The sequence below is a fragment of the Rhinatrema bivittatum genome, chromosome 12 (genome assembly GCF_901001135.1).
Source record: "Rhinatrema bivittatum chromosome 12, aRhiBiv1.1, whole genome shotgun sequence".
Taxonomy (NCBI): Eukaryota; Metazoa; Chordata; class Amphibia; order Gymnophiona; family Rhinatrematidae; genus Rhinatrema; species Rhinatrema bivittatum.
Window position 1 is genome coordinate 35967725 of NC_042626.1, and position 18016 is coordinate 35985740.

Consider the following 18016-nt stretch of genomic DNA (forward strand, 5'->3'; position numbering starts at 1 on the left):
CAGATATGGATGGTATACATACAAGTGTTGCCACATCGGGCCAGGAGTCTTATTCTTAACTATTGAAGGATCTGGGTGTTATTGGACGTTGATGAGAACTCCACCAGTACGGAAATCACTGTTATTAATGTACTATGTAGACCTGTGGGCGGGTTAGGGAGGTGGGGTGGGGTGGGGGAGGGGCTCCCGTAAGGGGCTTTCTAAGTGGGATTTCGTTGGAAATGGTAGTTGTGGTTCACGTAGTATTAATGCTATCTGTTCTTGCTATTCTTATTGTCTATCACAAACTGGGGGGAGCCAAGTGCCCTGTTCCCCCTAGTGATGTTACTATTGTTGTGTATTTTAAAACTCAATAAAAACGTTTAAAATAAAAAAAAAAAATATATATATATAATAAAAATGTAAATGATTAAAAAGATAATTAGAGCATATTAAAAATAAGTAAACAAGTCATAAAAAAAACTTAAAAATAGGCTAATTTGAACAAAAAGGCCTTAAGAAATTTTCTGATGTTTTTTGCCAAATCGCATTGATGAAGTTCCAATGGGAAAAGAGTTCCATAGGGCTAGACCGGCAATTGAAATAGAGCACTCTCAAATAATATGGAGACTTTAGGAGATGGAACAACTAGCAATCCGCGCTGGAATGAGCATAAATTTCTGGAAGGTTGATAAAATTTCAAGATGTGTGTTTACCAAGTTTTGATGGCAAAGAAACAGATGTTGAGATGTTTGTTTCCTTGCAAAAAGAATGAATGCGTAAGACAAACTGTATATCATCTACGTATAATTTTTTAAGATGGCGCCGGCCATCCATTGCTCCTACCATGTGACAGGGACTGGCCAATGGCACCAATAGCCCCTGTCACATGGTAAGGGCAAAGGGCCACTGGCGCCATTTTGTTTACTGGTAGCCGACAGCCCGAGAGCGGGAGATCGCTCCCAGGACCCCTGCTGGGCCACCAGGGACTTTAGGCAAGTTTTGAGGGGGTCGGGAGTGTGGGGGATTGTAAATAATTAGATCTGAAGGGTTGGGTGGGTTTGGGGTTTTTTTTTTGTAAATAATTAAATGTGAAGGATCGGGGTGCGTGCTAACGGGTTTGTGTTAGCGCGCACTAATGGGAGCTGGTGTGCGCTAACTCCCGTTAGTGTGCGCTAAACTGGAAACAATTTTAAACGAAAAAAAAATGACGATCCACGGGAATACGAACTTTTCCCGCGGCTATACGAAACCGAAAGCGGAAACGATCGGGCACCCAATGCCCATCTCTAATAGAGATGGGCACTGACTTTTAGGGCCTGAGTTTAAAAAGCATTTACAAGCATACTCGCCTCCTTTTTCAATCCCATATGATCTCTCTCACTCCCACCCTCCCCTGCCCCTATTGATTTCGATTAATTCTGGCGTGAATGAAGCTCTCTGGCAGAACATTATTTGCAAACAAAGATCTTTATTGGATGAATAGGGCTACAGCATAGGACAAATTACAACACTAAATTCAACTATTAATTAAACCTTAGTCCATTATGCAATCCCTAAGGGTGACCTTGCTCTCACCTGAGTTATAGGCCATAAAGGTTCATTACATATCATGCAAATGCAATATTCTGGCATTGGGGATGCAGGGCCATCGAAGCCTTGCCCCTCCGACAATGCCCTGGTCCACAGCAAGAGTAGGATTCACTTGTTCAGGATGAAGCAGAAGTATTGGGGGCGTGGGGAGTGTGATCAGACCAGTCCTGGCTGTCAACTCATCTACACTCTTACCCACCTATGCAACACGGTAGCAGGAGATATCTTCTTGATATTCGCTGTCTGACCAGCTTTCAAATGGCATATGCCGTACGCAACGTAATAGGGATACCCGCTTGCTATTCTCTGGCTGAACAACTTTACAAATAGCACTTGCCATGCACCCTTAGAGTGTGGTCGACCCTCTTGCCCCAATGCTGCTACTGTTGAGCACCCCACTACGTTGCATTGAGACCACCAATCTATCCTGAGATGGGTGGGCTGGGTGGGAAAACCACTGAAAGAAGAGGCTGGTGGGAGGACTGCACCTCTCCAGTTCTCCCATCATCCTCTGTACCCCTCCTTGGAGGTGGAGCACCTCCACTGCTGTGGCCTTCTCCTCTAAACTGGGATGAGGATTGGCTCCTTTACCTGTTTACATGGTCTGGTCTTTTGAAAATTACTACAATACATGCCATGGAATTCTCCATAGGATTTACATGTGTAAATGCACTTTATGCGTGTAAATAACATTTGAAAATTTCTATGATAGTATTTTACATTTATGAGCTTATCTCCTTTGAAAATTCAATTGCTAAGGGCTGAAGGACTTTGAATTTGGCATGGAAGGTGATGATGAAGAGAGACAGTGTCCAAACATTGGAATTTAATACTAAAAGTGAAAGCCCTCGACAAGCATATTTTGTTTTTCAATATGCATTCTGTTAATCACTAATAGTGAAGAAAAACAACTCTGGGATTTTATACTTATCCAGATATATAAGTACATTTGACCCTCACTATTGCACATTAACTACTGTAGATTTTCCAAGCTTGAGTTCATTTTTTGACATTGGCAGCAGTCTTATGCAATATTTCAGTGCAGTCTGAGGTAAGATCTGATTAGTGTTTGTTGAAAAAAATGCAAAGATAATTTCTCATCTAATCACGGTAAATGGAAAGTTGACACAAATGTAAAAGGAGAATTTTCAAATGATTTAGCCAGGTAAAATCAGCAGCTAAAATCTCCCCATCCCCCTCTGTAAATAAAAGTGCCCATGCCACAAAGGGGCACAACTTGTGTCAGGGGCACAGGTACTTAATGTCAGCTTTAAGTTTAAGGTGATGACTTTCTACCTGTTGTGAATTAGGTGCAAAATCCAGGGGTACAAAAGTACCCCTGGCCCTAGCTGAAAGATAAATTACATGAGGAGTTTCCTTTTAAAAATGTATTTCAGGCCTGTGAATAAAAGCAATGTGGGGGACTTTAAAAGACTTTCCCCACTGTGTGGCTCGTTTTCTTTATGAAGTGTGTTTTCCTCCTCTTAGTCCGCTGAAAAGCGAGGGTCCTCAGCTTATCCCGCCAGGCTGGAGCCTAAATGTTCACGGTCATATTCCAGATCCATTACCTTTTTAGGAACAAGATGATTGTAACTAAGAAATTTGAAGGTGGTGTGTTACATGCCCAAAAACATTTGCTTCTGCAATTGTAAATCTGTGAAACAATTTTATTGCTTTTGCTGTGCTGGTGGTAGGGGTAGAGAGATTTGAACATGGGAAAGGCACGAGACAAGAACTATAGGTGGCCCTAAATTGATTTAAGAAATCAGTAGAAAAGTGTCATGAGTTTTGATATGGAGAAAGATAAGGCATTGAACCTGGGAATGAAAGATGAGTGTTAACAGAGTTAGTATACACCATGGAATAAATATGCTGTTTTTAAAATTTCACGAGTATGCACATATTTTCCATTTCATGCATTACTTTTACCGGCGGGAAAAAAAGGGTGGGCTGGGTGCATTCCAGGGATAATTTCAGAAATACGCAGAGTAGATGCTGTTTTGTGAGAGATACACACGTCTATATTACCAAACTTATGCGTACACTTTTACACTCACACAAGTGAATTTGTTCTTGGTTGGTGGCTATGGTTTTTGGGTGGAAGGTCTTGGGGCTGGGGCTGTGGATTTAGGCAGCATATAAATCTTTTAAATAAATAAATGAATACAATCAACAGTAGTTTCACAATGGTATCCACACACACACACTGTAGCACAGAAAGCATGTGGAGCTGCTACAATGGGTAAAATGTTCCTGCGTGTGTAATATAAGAAAGCCGGTGCACACTGTGGGCCGGATTTTAAGAATTATGCACTGGCGTAGATTTGTACGTGCAACCCGGCGCGCACAAATCTAAGCCCGATTTTATAACATGCGCGCATGTTATAAAACCCAGGGTCGGCACACAAAAGGGGGGTGCACACTTGTGGGGAACCACGATGGCTTTCCCCGTTCCTTCCCCCCCCCAGCCCTACCTAAATCCTCCCCCTACCTTTATTTTTTTATTTACGCCTGCCTCTGGGCAGGCGTACGGTCGCTGTGCCGGAAGCCTCGGTCCCGCTCCCGCCCCACCCCGCCCATCCCTGCCCCTTTTTGCAAGCACCGGGACATACGCGCGTCCCGGGGCTTGCGCGCATCACCGAGCCTATGCAAAATAGGCTCGGCGCACGCAGGAACGAGTTTTAAAGGGTTACACCCCTGTGTGAACTAAATGCATAGGATATGGAGGAGGAGCTCTAAGGGGATATGCAGCATGTATTTAGATGCACAAACAGTATGCAAAAAGGGGCGAGTTTTGAGGGGTTTGCTAATTGGTCAATGTTCCTTTTCTTTGCTGTCAGACTGGATATCTCAGTTTAAACTGAGTGATATACCTCCTGGTTTTCCTCACAGGCACACAATAATGAAAAAGCAGCTTTATAGAACTTGGAACAGATGTATGAAAAATCCCCCCCCCCCCCCCCCCCAGACACAGAGAGGCACGCTGACGTGCGCTGGTACTTATACCCGCAGGCTTTGCACCAATTTTCAAAGGGCAGTACGAGCATACGTTCCCTTTGAAAATTGTCCTGAGAAAAAGTGCCCACTGAGAGTTGCACTTGCTTTCTCGGTGGCTACTTTTCCCCTTCGAAATAAGGTTGCATGGATTTCCTCCAGCCTAAACACGTGCCCGGAATCACCTGCTGAGCATGTGGGCGGGCATGCATGTTGCTGATGCCCGCACGTGTTTGTTTTACCCACGTAAGGGGCCGAGCAGTTTTCAAGCAGCCAGTGTACCCTCAAAGTGCCGGGATGGCCAGATAAAGCTGGGTCCTTGCCTTCTTCTAGTGTGAAGAATTGCCCCATTTGGGTCCTTCCTGTGGCTTTTACTGGGTAGGATGTAGATGATCCTAGGCTGAATGCAGTTTTGTTCTTTGCAATTGGTAGGATTCCTGAGCGAAGTTGAAATGAAAAGGAGGGGGGATGAAGTTTGCCTCTACAATAATATCAGGGCACAATTTTTTACTGAGCATTTCAAGGTCACTCCATGGACATCTCCGTTTTATTATTTTGTAGTTATCATTCAGAACAGGGAAAGATCACTAACATGAGCCTTAGTCCCACTCTTTATTTCTAGTGAACCTATGATGCACGTGCATCAAACACGTGCTGGTGGTGGTTGTGGGGTGAAGGTGTTGTCTGCTCTTTTCCTTTAACGCAGCATGCCACTGCAGTGGGATGTTTTTCATGTCTCATCATTTTGATATCTGAGAGCTCCAGGGCTTTGAACATGCGCTGGTTTACATTCTTCATCTCGGTCACGGCAACATTCATTTCCCATGGAAGGGACTCAGGAAATTGTCATCTTATTCATGCTTGCTGGGTTTTTCATTGTTTTTTCCCCTCTGCGATTCCATTGTTAATTCATCTGTATCAGATGAAGGCATGGTAGAGAGTTTGTGCCACAGTTGGGGAGATTGTGTGATATGCATCTTTTACATAAGAGCATAAGAATTTGCCATACTGGGTCATCAAGCCCAGTATCCTGTTTCGAACAGTGGCCAATCCAGGTCACAAGTACCTGGAAAGATCCCGGACAGTAAATAGGTCCCAAGCTACTATCGTGCAATGATAAGTAGTGGCTATTTCTTAAGTCTAAGAATAATGGTTAATAGTTTACTGACTTCTCCAGGAATTTGTCCAAATCTTTTTTAAACCCTGATTTGCTAACTGCCTTAACCACATCCTCCAGTAATGAATTACAGAGCTTAATTGTGTATTGAGTGAAAAATAATCTTCTCAGATTTTTTTTTAATGTGCTACTGTCCCGCCCCCAAATTGGAGAGTATTTTAGTGTCTATCAATGCATAGCCTGAGATTCTCCAGGTTGCAGCTCTGGCTTGGAAATGACCTGCTTAGCCTGTCAAGCTGTCAGGTTTGACTTTGATGATTAGTGCTGTCTGTGTGGGAAAATCTTCTTTCTGGTAACAGTCTGGCCCAATCTTATTGCTCGGGTTCAGAACTGGATGTGTACAGCAGGGCACCCCATACCTTCAGGAGAAACTCGTACAGGGTAATTTTCAAATGCAGGTAAAACCTAGGTTTAACCCGCTAGTACACTAAAAGTAGGTAAATGGGCTTTTAAAAATTGCTATGTTACATTTACATTTTCCTTTGAAAATTACCCTCATTGACTTACTAGTAGTTACATCCTTTCTAAGTAACCATCACAGTCCCACTCCTTCTTATGCAAGGTCAGGTGACTCAGCCGGGGAATGTTAACACCTTGATGTTTGGTCAGGAGAATGAACTTTTGCTACTTTTGCTACTGGTCATCCAACAAGACTTTCAATCGTGTCTTTTACAAAACAAGTCAAAAAGTTGTACTTAATGTCTCAGGGTGCTTCAACCACATTTAACTGATGGATGCAAGTGACAAACATTGGAAAAGCAATATGTCGATTTGAGGTTTGCTTCACACCAAAGCACAGCTGAAGGGAACTGCAGTGTCTGCTCATCTCATTCTTCCCGTCCTTAGAGTCTTCACACTTAATTAGGTGACCAAATAGGAGCAAGAGTTGTTTTGCAATAGGTATATGCAATCGCAAAGCCTAAAAGTTGGATGTTTTATATGTGAATGCCCTGATTTTACATTTAGCACATAATAATTTAAAAATATATTTCATTTTGATGTATTCTGATGCAATAATGTGGTGTAAATCATAGTTTACGTACAGCCACTGCCTTCAGATGTAACTGGCTGTATACAGCTCATTCAAAAGTTCATTGAAATAAGAAGGCTTTCTTAGTAAAATAACAGGAAATGTCTCAGGGTAGAGCCGAAAGCTCTATGGGGTCTCAGCAGGTGGTGCTACAGGTCAGAACTGAGGTGCATTGGCGCAGCTGTGTACTGGTCTTAATGCCAGAATGAGGGAGGAAGGGGCACGATGCTACAGGTTACTAGGACTGAGGTGCACTGGCACAGCTGTGTGTTGGATCCAACACTGAATTAGCAAGTGTGGGGGGAAGCTACATATCAGGACTCAGGTGCATTGGCAGAGCTGCAGAGATTCCCATCACTCACTGCCATAGCAGCTGCTAAAACCAGGATTCAGCTTTGTTTTATGGTAGCTGCATTCTGCCTTTGGCTGGTTACTCTTCTGTTTCCTGAACCTTCTCTGGCATACACATCAGAATATATTTATCAGTGCCTTTCGTGTTATCATTTCCCCCTGTCCTTCTCTCAGTAACTTTTGCCTGGCCCCTTACCTCACACGTTTTCCTTGTTAGTAATAGAATTATTATCAGCAGGATAATAAAGCATTTTGTCCAAAATGGAATGCATACATTAGACAATGTGACAAAGGGGTTTTTTTTTTGGGGGGGGGGGTGGCAGGTAATTTTGTAACATCGCACGCAAATTACACCAGTTTTCAAAGTGGACTTATGCATATCAATCAATCCACTCTGAAAATGATCCTATTTTGTGATGCTCATAGTTTTGCTGAATTTGCACACAGGGATGGTAACTTTGAAACAGGTGCATAAGCGCCCGTATACACGTGTATATGGGTGCGAGACCAGATGCGCTGAAATTTTATTTCCTGCATGTAGGTAAATGCACATGCTATAAAATAGGCCGGGCGCTTGTACGTGTGCTCCCTATTTTAACTGTGTCCGTGCACAACAGGGAAATGTCAACTTGGAGATGCACCAGTGAGGGATTTTTATAATATGCACGTGTCCAGGATATGACCAGTTTCACCAGTAGGACCATCTGTTTTCCCAGTCTACAGTTAGGCCTTCAAGATCCTCCTGGTTCTTTAGTATGCCCTCCCCCCAATTAACCCTTAAGCACTGCACGTCATAGATGGTTGGAAATAGTTTTATTCAGACTTATACCTCATCCATAGCAGAAGTAATTTTGTGCTAAAAGGGACCTGATACACGCCCAGGCGCATAGCTACATATGACCCCACCCACATTCCGCCCCCTTTTCTCCCGATGTGAATATTCGCACATCGGTACTTGTTCGCGTACATGGCCAGTTTATAAAATTAGGTGGCCACAAATAAGCGATACATGCGCGTCCATCTCTCATTTTGGCGCACATGACGTTTTTAAAATTCACCTTTCACAGCCTGATTTTAAAAAGCATTTACACCCTTAAAATTGGGTTTTACTCGTGTAAAAGCACTTTATGGGCAGGATTTTCAAAAGGTTACGCGCGTAAATGGTCATACGCGCGCCGGGCCTCTTTTCAAAAGGCCCGGCAAAGCGCATAAAGCCCCGGGTTGCGTGTAAGTCCCGGGGCTTGCAAAAAGTGGCGGTCCGGGGGTGGGGAAGGGGGCAGGGTGGGGGCGAGGCAATTATACTGGCTTGTAGAGATGTACGAAGCCCAAACCGAAAGGTTCGGGTTTCAGTTTTGGCCCGCTGCAGGAACTTTCATTTTTCCCGTGGTTTGGGCTTTTTTTTTCGGGGAACACGAAATTTTGGGTTAGTGCGCGCTAACTTTTAAACGTTAGTGCGCGCTAACGGGAGTTGGCGTGCACTAACCCAAAAAATGAATTTTTCTGAAATTTCAGAAAAATTATGTTCGTTTTTCAGGTTCCCCGAAACAGGATGAATTAGGCAATTCTGTTGAAATTGCCCAATTCATCCAAAATGAACTCACATCCCATTCCCTACTGGCTTGTAGCACACAAACTTGAGCTCAGCTTATAAAAAGTTGCACAAAATAACATTTTGGCACATGTAGTCTTTCAAAATTAGAGGGAACGTTGATCGGACCCCAGGCAGTATGACTGAAGTCTGGCTCCCTGTCACTGAATCCACCTTGTGCCCTTTATCTTGCTGTTCATTTCTTTCTCTTCTCTTTTTTTTTGTTCTATATTTTCTTCACCCCTTTCCATGTCTGATTCCATCAACCTATTCCAACTTGTCGTCTTCTGTCATGCTCCCTCACCATTTTTTCATCCTCCTCATTCTCACTTCCGACTCTTTACCAGATTTATTTTTCCATTTCTCTCACTTGTTGCTCTGTCTCTGTGTCATTTTTCTGAGGGTACTGAAGAGCATGCAGGTTATACTGTACCAGGAATCAAAGTACCCCAGATTTTTCAAAGCAGAATTATGTGCATATTTCCTCATTGAAAATTTTGGGTTGCTCGGTACACGCACAGACATAACACTCAGAAAACTGCACCCTGCTCAGTGCAGGTGTAACTTTCTGTCTGTACATTTATGTGAAAACTTTTGAATATCGTAAATCCTTTCTCCACCCAGCTCTGCCCCAAAACGTCTTGTGCAATTGCAGGTAAAAGCACTCGTTGAATCAGATTTGATGCTTATTTTTTTCCGCACAACACCCCCTGGTTGATTTAGAGAGGGTAATTTTCAATAGAGGGAATAATATACAAAAATATATAGGCACACAAAATGATTTTTTTATTTATTAAAAATTACCACATGGGTTGTACAGAAGCAATTTTGTACATACTTTTACACATGTTGCATAGAATTGTTCCTGGGAGGCAAAGTTGAGATCAGTAATTAATTTTACGCATATTCTTTAGATTTTCAAACATAGGTGTGTAATGTTTGCATGGACATTTAAACCTGCTCTCTGGCAAGTGTAAATGTGTGCACAGTCCCACTAATATTCAAAGTGGTTGGACACATACAAGTCCTCCTGGAAAATTAGGACTGCTTTAAAATTGGGCTTCATGTGAATAAGTCAGTGTGTATAAAGTTAAGGCTCTGTTTTATGAATTGTGTGGCAGCATGTACAGTTTATAAAATACCGCATATCTCCACTCCAAAAGTATGCATGTGTTAGTACATGCACATTGATTGTTTTAATACAGGGAGCTGTAGTTTGTGCACCTATTTTAAATAAGTTTGTATATACATATTTTGCATATGAAATAATTGTAAACTGTGTGTGCAATAACCATCATTTATGCATGGAGGCAGATATTTTATAATGTATGCACTTACTCCACTTATGAAAATATTTATTTTATTACAATTTTAAAGACCGGCCATCAATATTTCTGGGTGGTTTACATGTGTACACTCATAAAATACTAAAACCAGAGGGCCAGATTTTAGTAGCTACGTGCAGATGTAGATTTGTGTGCGCAACCCGGCACGCACAAATCTACGCCTGATTTTATCATATGCGCGCGCAGCCGCGTGCATGTTATAAAATCCAGGGTTGGCGCGTGCAAGGGGGTGCACACTTGTGCACTTTGCACGCGCCGAGCCCTAGGGGAGCCCCGATGGCTTTCCCTGTTCTTTCCGAGGCCGCTCCGAAATTGGAGCGGCCTCGGAGGGTACTTTACTTCCGCCTCCCCCCAACCTTCCCCTCCATTCCCCTACCTAACCCACCCCCTAGCCCTATCTAAACCCCCCCAACCTTTATTGCAGAAGTTGCGCCTGCCTCCAGGCAGACGTAGGTTGCGCGCTCCGGCTAAGTGCCGGCGTGAGATTCCCGGGCCCAGCGGCAGTGGAGAGGCCTCTGGCCATGCCCATGCCCTGCCCCCAGACCGCCCTGCCCATGCCCTGCCCGTTTTTTCAAGCCCCGGGACTTACACGTGTCGCCGGGCCTATGCAAAATAGGCTCGGTGCGCATAACCCCCCCTATGCGCGTAAATCCACCTGGATTTACATATGTAGGCTTTGAAAATCTGCCCCAGAGTGCATTAAAACATAAAACCACCAACATAAAACATTGACAACAATGATTAAAAGACTAAAAGGTTAAAGAGGTTAGGGCTGTTCAGCTTGGAGAAGAGACGGCTGAGGGGGGATATGATAGAGGTCTACAAAATCATGAGAGGTATAGAACGGGTAGCCGTGAATCGGTTTTTTACTTTTTCGGATAATAGAAGGACTAGGGGGCACTCTATGAAGTTAGGAGGAGGCACATTTAAAACTAATCTGTGAAAATTCTTTTTCACTCAATGCACAATTAAGCTCTGGAATTTGCTGCTAGAGGATGTGGTTAGTGCAGTTAGTGAAGTTGGGTTTAAAAAAGTTTTGGATAAATTCTTGGAGGAGAAGTCCATTAACTGCTATTAATCAATTTGACTTAGGGGACAGCCACTGCTATTACTGGCATTAGTAGCATGGGATCTACTTAGTGTTTGGGTACTTTCCAGGTACTTGTAGCCTGGCTTGGCCACTGTTGGAAACAGGATGCTGGGATTGATGGACCCTTGGTCCGACCCAGTATGGCAATTTCTTATGTTCTTACTCTAAGTTTCATCATAGATGGCTGCTAAAAGAAAATTCTTATGTCTGACTTTCCTTTAAAATATAAATTATAAGTTACAAATTATAAGCCTGCTTAAATAGCCATGCTTTCAACAATTTCCTAAACCTAGTGATTGATACTTCTCCTTTTAAAGCTTGAGGCAACATATTCCATAACTTGCGTGCATACTTTTAATCCAATTCACCCAGACTTCCACCAGTTCATCCACCAGAAGACCTCTTGTACTAAATTTATCGAAGATGGGAACAGCAGTTGATGTCCATGTTTGTAAGATCAAAGAATCCGCAGTCTGAACTTCTGGGGTTTCTACAAGTTCTCGATATCCCATCTGAATTAGTGGCATTACCTTTCTATGTCATTATTAATGCTCTGCAGATGAGAATTTGTCAAACACCCATTTCTGTCATGGCAACAGAAAGTCCTAAAGTACAACAATCTTCAGGATTTGATGGTGGTCAATTGCCCCACCATTCGGGGGTAGTTGAATCTGCTGTGAAAGAGGCGAAGAAGACATGGATCCATTTGCATGCATAATCAGGAAGACTACAATTTTTTTAGATCACTTTGGCAAGAAAATATTTCAAACTTCCATGCTGACTGTGTTCATTACCATTCATCAGTTCTATATGATACAGTATATCCATGGCTCTCTCCCAAAGCAGAAGCCTTTCCTCCAACCGGAGGAGGGATCTGTGAGTTATCCTCATTCATTCTTGAGCACAAAAGAGGGCATCCGCCACTTAGTCTTCAAAGTCTTTTTTTTCCAATTCATGGACATCTGTATCGTTGATTGGAGCATATTGCATGGCATGGTTTTGAGTCAGCAGCATATGGATGATGATCATGAAAAAGTTGCAGACCTCCCCTGACTCAAAGATAATATTGGAGAAAAGTTTTGAGAGGTGATCGTGCAGATAAAGGACCAAAACATGGCAGTTCAGTCCCTCTCGAACAATCATCCACACAGACACAGCCCTTCTATTATTATTAGATCTTTTTTTTTTTACAGGTGCCCCCTTCCGGACTTATCAGCAATGCCATCCTCAGTGTCAACACCCTCTCTTCACTAGGCCTAGACAAAGGGAAACAAAAGACCACTTGACTGGCCCAGCCTAAGCTTGGGCCCAGTTTTAGTCCCTTTGAACAATCCATATCCAGTCAGGGCAGAATCTAATCTTTCCTGGACAGGTGATACCAAGGACCCTTAGGTCATCCAACTAGTGCAATCTGGGTACTGGTTATATTTCTCTGGATTATCACTTCTTCCACATGCTTCAGCTGGATCCATCACATTTGCCACAGCTTTGCCTGGAAATTCAATTTCTCCTGCATCAGTGGGCGATAGAGCCCTTATCTGTGTCTGAACAATCACAGGGTTTTTACTCCAGATACTTCCTCATTCCCTAGAAATTAAGGATTGCATCCTATTCTGGATATGAGGCATCTGAACTAACACCTGCTTCGGAGAAATTCAAAATGAGCTTCCTTCAGTATGATTCTACCATACATTCAGCAGGGCCAATGGTTGTGTACCTTGGACCTCAAGGATGCTTACCTACACATACCCCTTCTCCATTCACATTTGCACTATCTTTGATTCAAAGTGGATTCTACCCACTACCAGTACAGTGTTCTCCCATTTGACCTATCAGCTGCCCTGATAGTCTTCACCAAATGCCTGGCTATGGTAGCAACACATTTGCAATACAAGGGATTCAAATCTTCCCTTATCTGGATGACTGTCTAATCACAGCAAGATCTCAGGAGAAGGTGACTGAATATCTGCACAAAACAATCTCCCTCCTCCAGAACTTAGGATGATTTTGACGGTTTGGGATACTAAGTATGGGGGTGACCTGTATGGTGAGGCAGATGCTACCATAAGCTTGCGGAGAAGACTGGATGAACCATTTGGTCCTTTTCTGTTGTCATTTTTCTCTGTTCTATCCTTACCTCTCATCCAAGAACTGTAGACAAAAGATAAGTGGAATTTCATTTCTGTGACTTGTATAGCAGGTGTAAAAGCATAGTGCAAATGTATTTACTAATTAGTTAATGTACAGTATTTATTTGGATTTATTACCTGCTTTTTTAAAAATACAAAAATCATCTAAAGTGGTTTACAGTACATTACAAATAGCAGCATATGTGCAAGGGTCATTTGCAGCTTTACAAGTTCCATGAATACTGCTTACAAACTACTTACTTGTGAGTGTACTTCCAAACCTTTCCCCAGAACACCCTTAAAATACCATCATTTTTACTCCAAGAAAAGTACATGTGGAATGTATTTCCAACCTATTGAAAATTTGCTTTCCATGCACAAGGGCTACATATGCGTGAATAATCCTGATGTACAACCCATGCCTAACTCTTTGAAAATTGACACCTCAGAGTACAAGTTATGTTCTTAAAACCGAGTTTATGAACATAAAACACTTTGAAAATCAAGCCCTAAAGTTTTATTTTATTAAGAATTGAGATATCCAGTACAACATCATAAGACATTTATATCGATCAAACTGTTGCCAGAAATGTCAATAACAATAGAAAGAAAAGAAGCAGACAGATGTTTTCAAATTCTGATTTTGTAATATACCCATGACATAGTAAATCCCTTCTGTACATGGAAAAAATAAACAAATAAGAAAAGATTTTCAGCGCAATTCACATGAATGCTTTTTCTCATTTTTCAGTTTTGGCTTAGATCCAGAGGGATCGATATTCAGTACCATTGGTCCAGCTAAGCATAGATTTAGCTGGACAAATAGTGGGATTTGAAAACCCTGTCATGCTGATTGACTCCAAGTTGACCAGATAACTTTTTATCTGGTTAAAACGTTATTTGGCTAACTTGGGGCAGGTAGGGATATCCTGGAGTGGAGATGGCTAAACTAGGCAAAGAGATGTCATAAAGTTAGCTGGATAAAGCTAACTTTTATGGGATAAGCAGTAGCCCATGCACGCCTCTGAAGTTCTTTGCAGAATTAGCCAGATAAATCTGCTAGCTGGCCCGCAGCTGAATATGGACCTCACAGATTTTATGGTAAAGCATTATTCTGGTTTCTAGCTATTATATAGATACACCTGTCCTGAAAATTTGATTGCTGTAGATTGAATGGTTCAGGAAATCATATAGACACAGTGAATACCTAAATGTTTTTTTAAGTGCTAAAAACAGCACAGAACAAATGCATATGTACATAGCTTTCAATAGGAAAAGGATATTTAACTTACTCCTCCAGACTCTGGTCATGTTGGGAAAAACTCAATAAAATGTTCCAAAGCAAAAGATTTGTTTTATTCCTATGCCAGCCAAAAGAGGATCTATAGTCATTATTTGTGTTGCCTTGATAAAACCAAGGTAAAGTATGTGTCAATGCAGGCACTTACAAAATTGCCCCCTTAACAAATGTGACCAGTTTACTATTGGGTATCTCTGAGTATTGCATTTTACTTTCTCTAGCTGTGCTGCTGCTTTGATTAATTCCCCTCCTCTCTCTTCCCTCTTTACAGATGTATGCTGGATAGCAGGGTGACACGAGTAGCATGGTTGAATCGTAGCACCATCTTGTATACTGGCAATGACAAGTGGTCTATAGATCCCAGAGTGGTTCTTTTGTCAAACACTAAAACACAGTATAGCATCGAAATTCAGAATGTGGACGTGTACGACGAGGGGCCTTACACCTGCTCCGTGCAAACAGACAATCACCCCAAGACATCGCGAGTGCATCTTATTGTTCAAGGTAAGACCTTTCAAATAATACCATGAAAGTAACCAGCAGCAGATGTAAAAGCAAGGTTTTTAAAGTATTTTTTTCAATCAGTGTGCTTTGTCATCATGCCACTCACATGGAAATTCTGGAAAACCCAGTTATGACCGATTGGCTTTCAATGTATTGTTTTGTTTGTTGCTAGGAGATTTGTTTCACTATTTTAATATTATAATTATGTGTGCACTATTGTTCCCCACTGAAATTTGTGGATCCACAAATTTTATAAATAAATAAATGCTGAATTTGCTGCCGAAGGATATGGCGAAGACCAGTAGAATAGGTGTTGTTTAATAAAAGGTTTAGACATCTTTCTAGAAGGCGAGTCCATTAACTACTGTGAGCCATGTTGTCTTGGGGAGTGCCACCTCTTACTGCCAGGCGCTCAGAGTTAATAGGAAGAGAATCTCCCCTCATTAGGATCTGTTGGGTATTTTGTCCAAGCGACCAAGATTCGCCACCTTCAGGGACAGGATGCTGAGCTTGGTGGACCACTGGTCTGATCCAGAATGGCATTTCTTCAAGTCAAGGAAGTGCAACGGCTTATTGCATGTGACTATTATATGAGCCAGGGTAGGTATTCTCATCTCTGGTCAGCAAGGGCCAAAAACAGATCTGATTTTCATGGTAACGTGCTATTTAAACTAGACTTACTCTTAAAACCAAATGTATTCAAAAACTTTTGAATATTCATTGTAGATCTCCTGAAAGCCAGACCTGTTTGTGGTCCTATAAAGACCAGAGCTAAGAACATCTGGTGTAAGCACTATTATCGTTCTCTGCTAAGAACTGTACCAGGAACTGTGGCTCTGCTGTGCACTGTGTTTGGATTTTACCAGCGTAGCCTCCTCTTCAGGGACCTCTCAGAATGCAGGGGCCTCACTGTGGTCCTCCGGGGCCACTCCTGCTCCACCTCTGTTTCCTCTCAGTTTGTACCAACACTGAAGTGCCAGGGTTCGTTCCAACGGGGAGGAGGATAAACCTCCAGGGCCCTGAGTCCGAGTGGGTAGGGACCCACACGTAGTCTCTCTCACTTCCTTTTATCTCTCTTTGTTCACGGTACTCACACTTGGGATGTCCTTGCTTCAGGACAGTGTCCTTGACCACTGAAGAAAAATGCTGGACACTCGGGTTGGGTGTTCAACAAGATATTTACGGCAACCAAAAATACTTCAAGTTCAATTCACGACAAACATTCTCCAGATATCCTTTGCACAAAAATGAGCAGCCCAAAAGTGCCTCCTTCTCAATTCTGTTAACTGAATCAGTGTCCCTTTAGATGGAAAGCACTAGGAAAAGAACAAACACTCTTGAGTAGTAGAGAGTGGGCTCCTAGCAGGGCTGAGATCTCCTGTTTTTTTCCTCTGCTGGTAAAAGCTTGGATTTCTGATGGTAGAAAGTCCCAAAGGTCTCTCCTGAGGGCAGGAACAGGTGACAAAAGTTCCTCCCGAAAAGAACTGGAACAAAACTCTGCTAAAATACTTCTCTCTGTTTTTGTGTCAGTGCTCTGTCAGGTCACTGCTGTCCCTTCTGTAACAGGGAGAAAGGAGTGCCCGCACCTTGCTGACTGCCAAAGGCAGGGGTAACAGACAGGAGCAGGATCTCAGAGAGCAAACTCTCAAGGAAGAAGTCAAAACAGCTCCCCTCAAAATTCCTTTCACCCTCTTCCACTCTGCACCAGACACCGCCTTCCAGACCATGGGGTACTGGGCAAGGAAAATATGCCCTCTTCATTAGAACCAGTCTGCTGCCCGGAATTGGGGAAACTCCCCTTGCATCTCCATTCTTTAAATCAAAAGCTCTAGGGCTATTTCCCCCGGTATCAGGCTGGAGGCCCAACCATGTGGCCCCCCAGCCTAGCCCACCAAGCCTCATGCAGAGCTGCCTTTTAGAGGAAGCTGCTGACCAATCCATACAGGCCTCTGTGGAGGGACCTGCAGGGATCGTCTGAAAACTTGTTCTCTAAATCCCAACTAGGGAGTAAGCTAGGAACAGTTAGCTAGTGGACATAATAAGGGTCTCTGCACCAGTTAGAGATGAATCCAGTGTTTCTACAAGGGTTTCTAAATGAAAGTGGCTTTTGAAAATTGATACAGTATATGCTACTAAATTGTCAATAGGTTTTACCCGCATTAAGTGCTCTTAATGCTGGTAAATGGGCTTGTGAAAATTGCTACGATAGTGTGTGACATTTAAATTTACATTTTCCTTTGAAAATTACCTGGAAAGTTTCTACTAGCTAGACTACACCCAGTTCCTTATGTATTATGCATGGTTTAGTCCACCTGGTTGAAACCAGTGCCCTTTTAGGTGAATTTTCAAAGGAGTTACACATGTAAATGTAGATTACTATCGTAGCAATTTTCAAAAGTCATTTACTTATGTGAAGTGCACTTATACAGGTAAATCCTATGAAGAATTCAGTGGCATATATTATAGCAATTTTCAGAAGCCCACTTACATGGGTAAAGTGCATTTACACGTGTAAAACCCAATTTTAAGTGTGTAAATGCTTTTGAAAATCAGGACCAAAGTGTTCTTCAGGGGTTCTGTGATCAGACACTGAATTCAAATCTATATTTATTGCACATGGGTTTTCCCAGCTAGGGGAATGCCTAGCCCCGTTCAGTTCACTAAATAGCTCTTCTAGTCAGGAGTTAATTCCAGTGCTCTGCTAACTATGCAGGGTTTCTGTACTGCTGTGGCTGAATCAAAAAACTAATTTTGTTGTCCAGAGTTCCATTTATCCTTCCGAGATTTCTATAATCTTGGGATCCAGTCCAGAACCTTGATTTAATCCTTAACTAACAAGGCACTCAAGAAATCCCCAAAAGCTGAAGCACTTTTACCAGTAAGAATTCCAATGTACTTTATCATAAGCCTGTTTCATATTAAAAGTTGAGAGGTG

At 42.4% G+C, this 18016-nt stretch overlaps 1 protein-coding gene across 3 annotated transcripts in view; it reads left to right on the forward strand.

The window, feature by feature from the left end:
- LOC115073978 (opioid-binding protein/cell adhesion molecule homolog) overlaps positions 1–18016 on the forward strand; it is a 1138013-nt gene that overhangs the window by 883833 nt on the left and 236164 nt on the right. For all 3 annotated transcript variants that reach the window (XM_029572998.1, XM_029572996.1, XM_029572997.1), the window contains one exon: positions 14849–15081. In XM_029572998.1, the coding sequence (XP_029428858.1) occupies positions 14849–15081 (233 nt within the window). The remainder of the gene's footprint in view (positions 1–14848; positions 15082–18016) is intronic.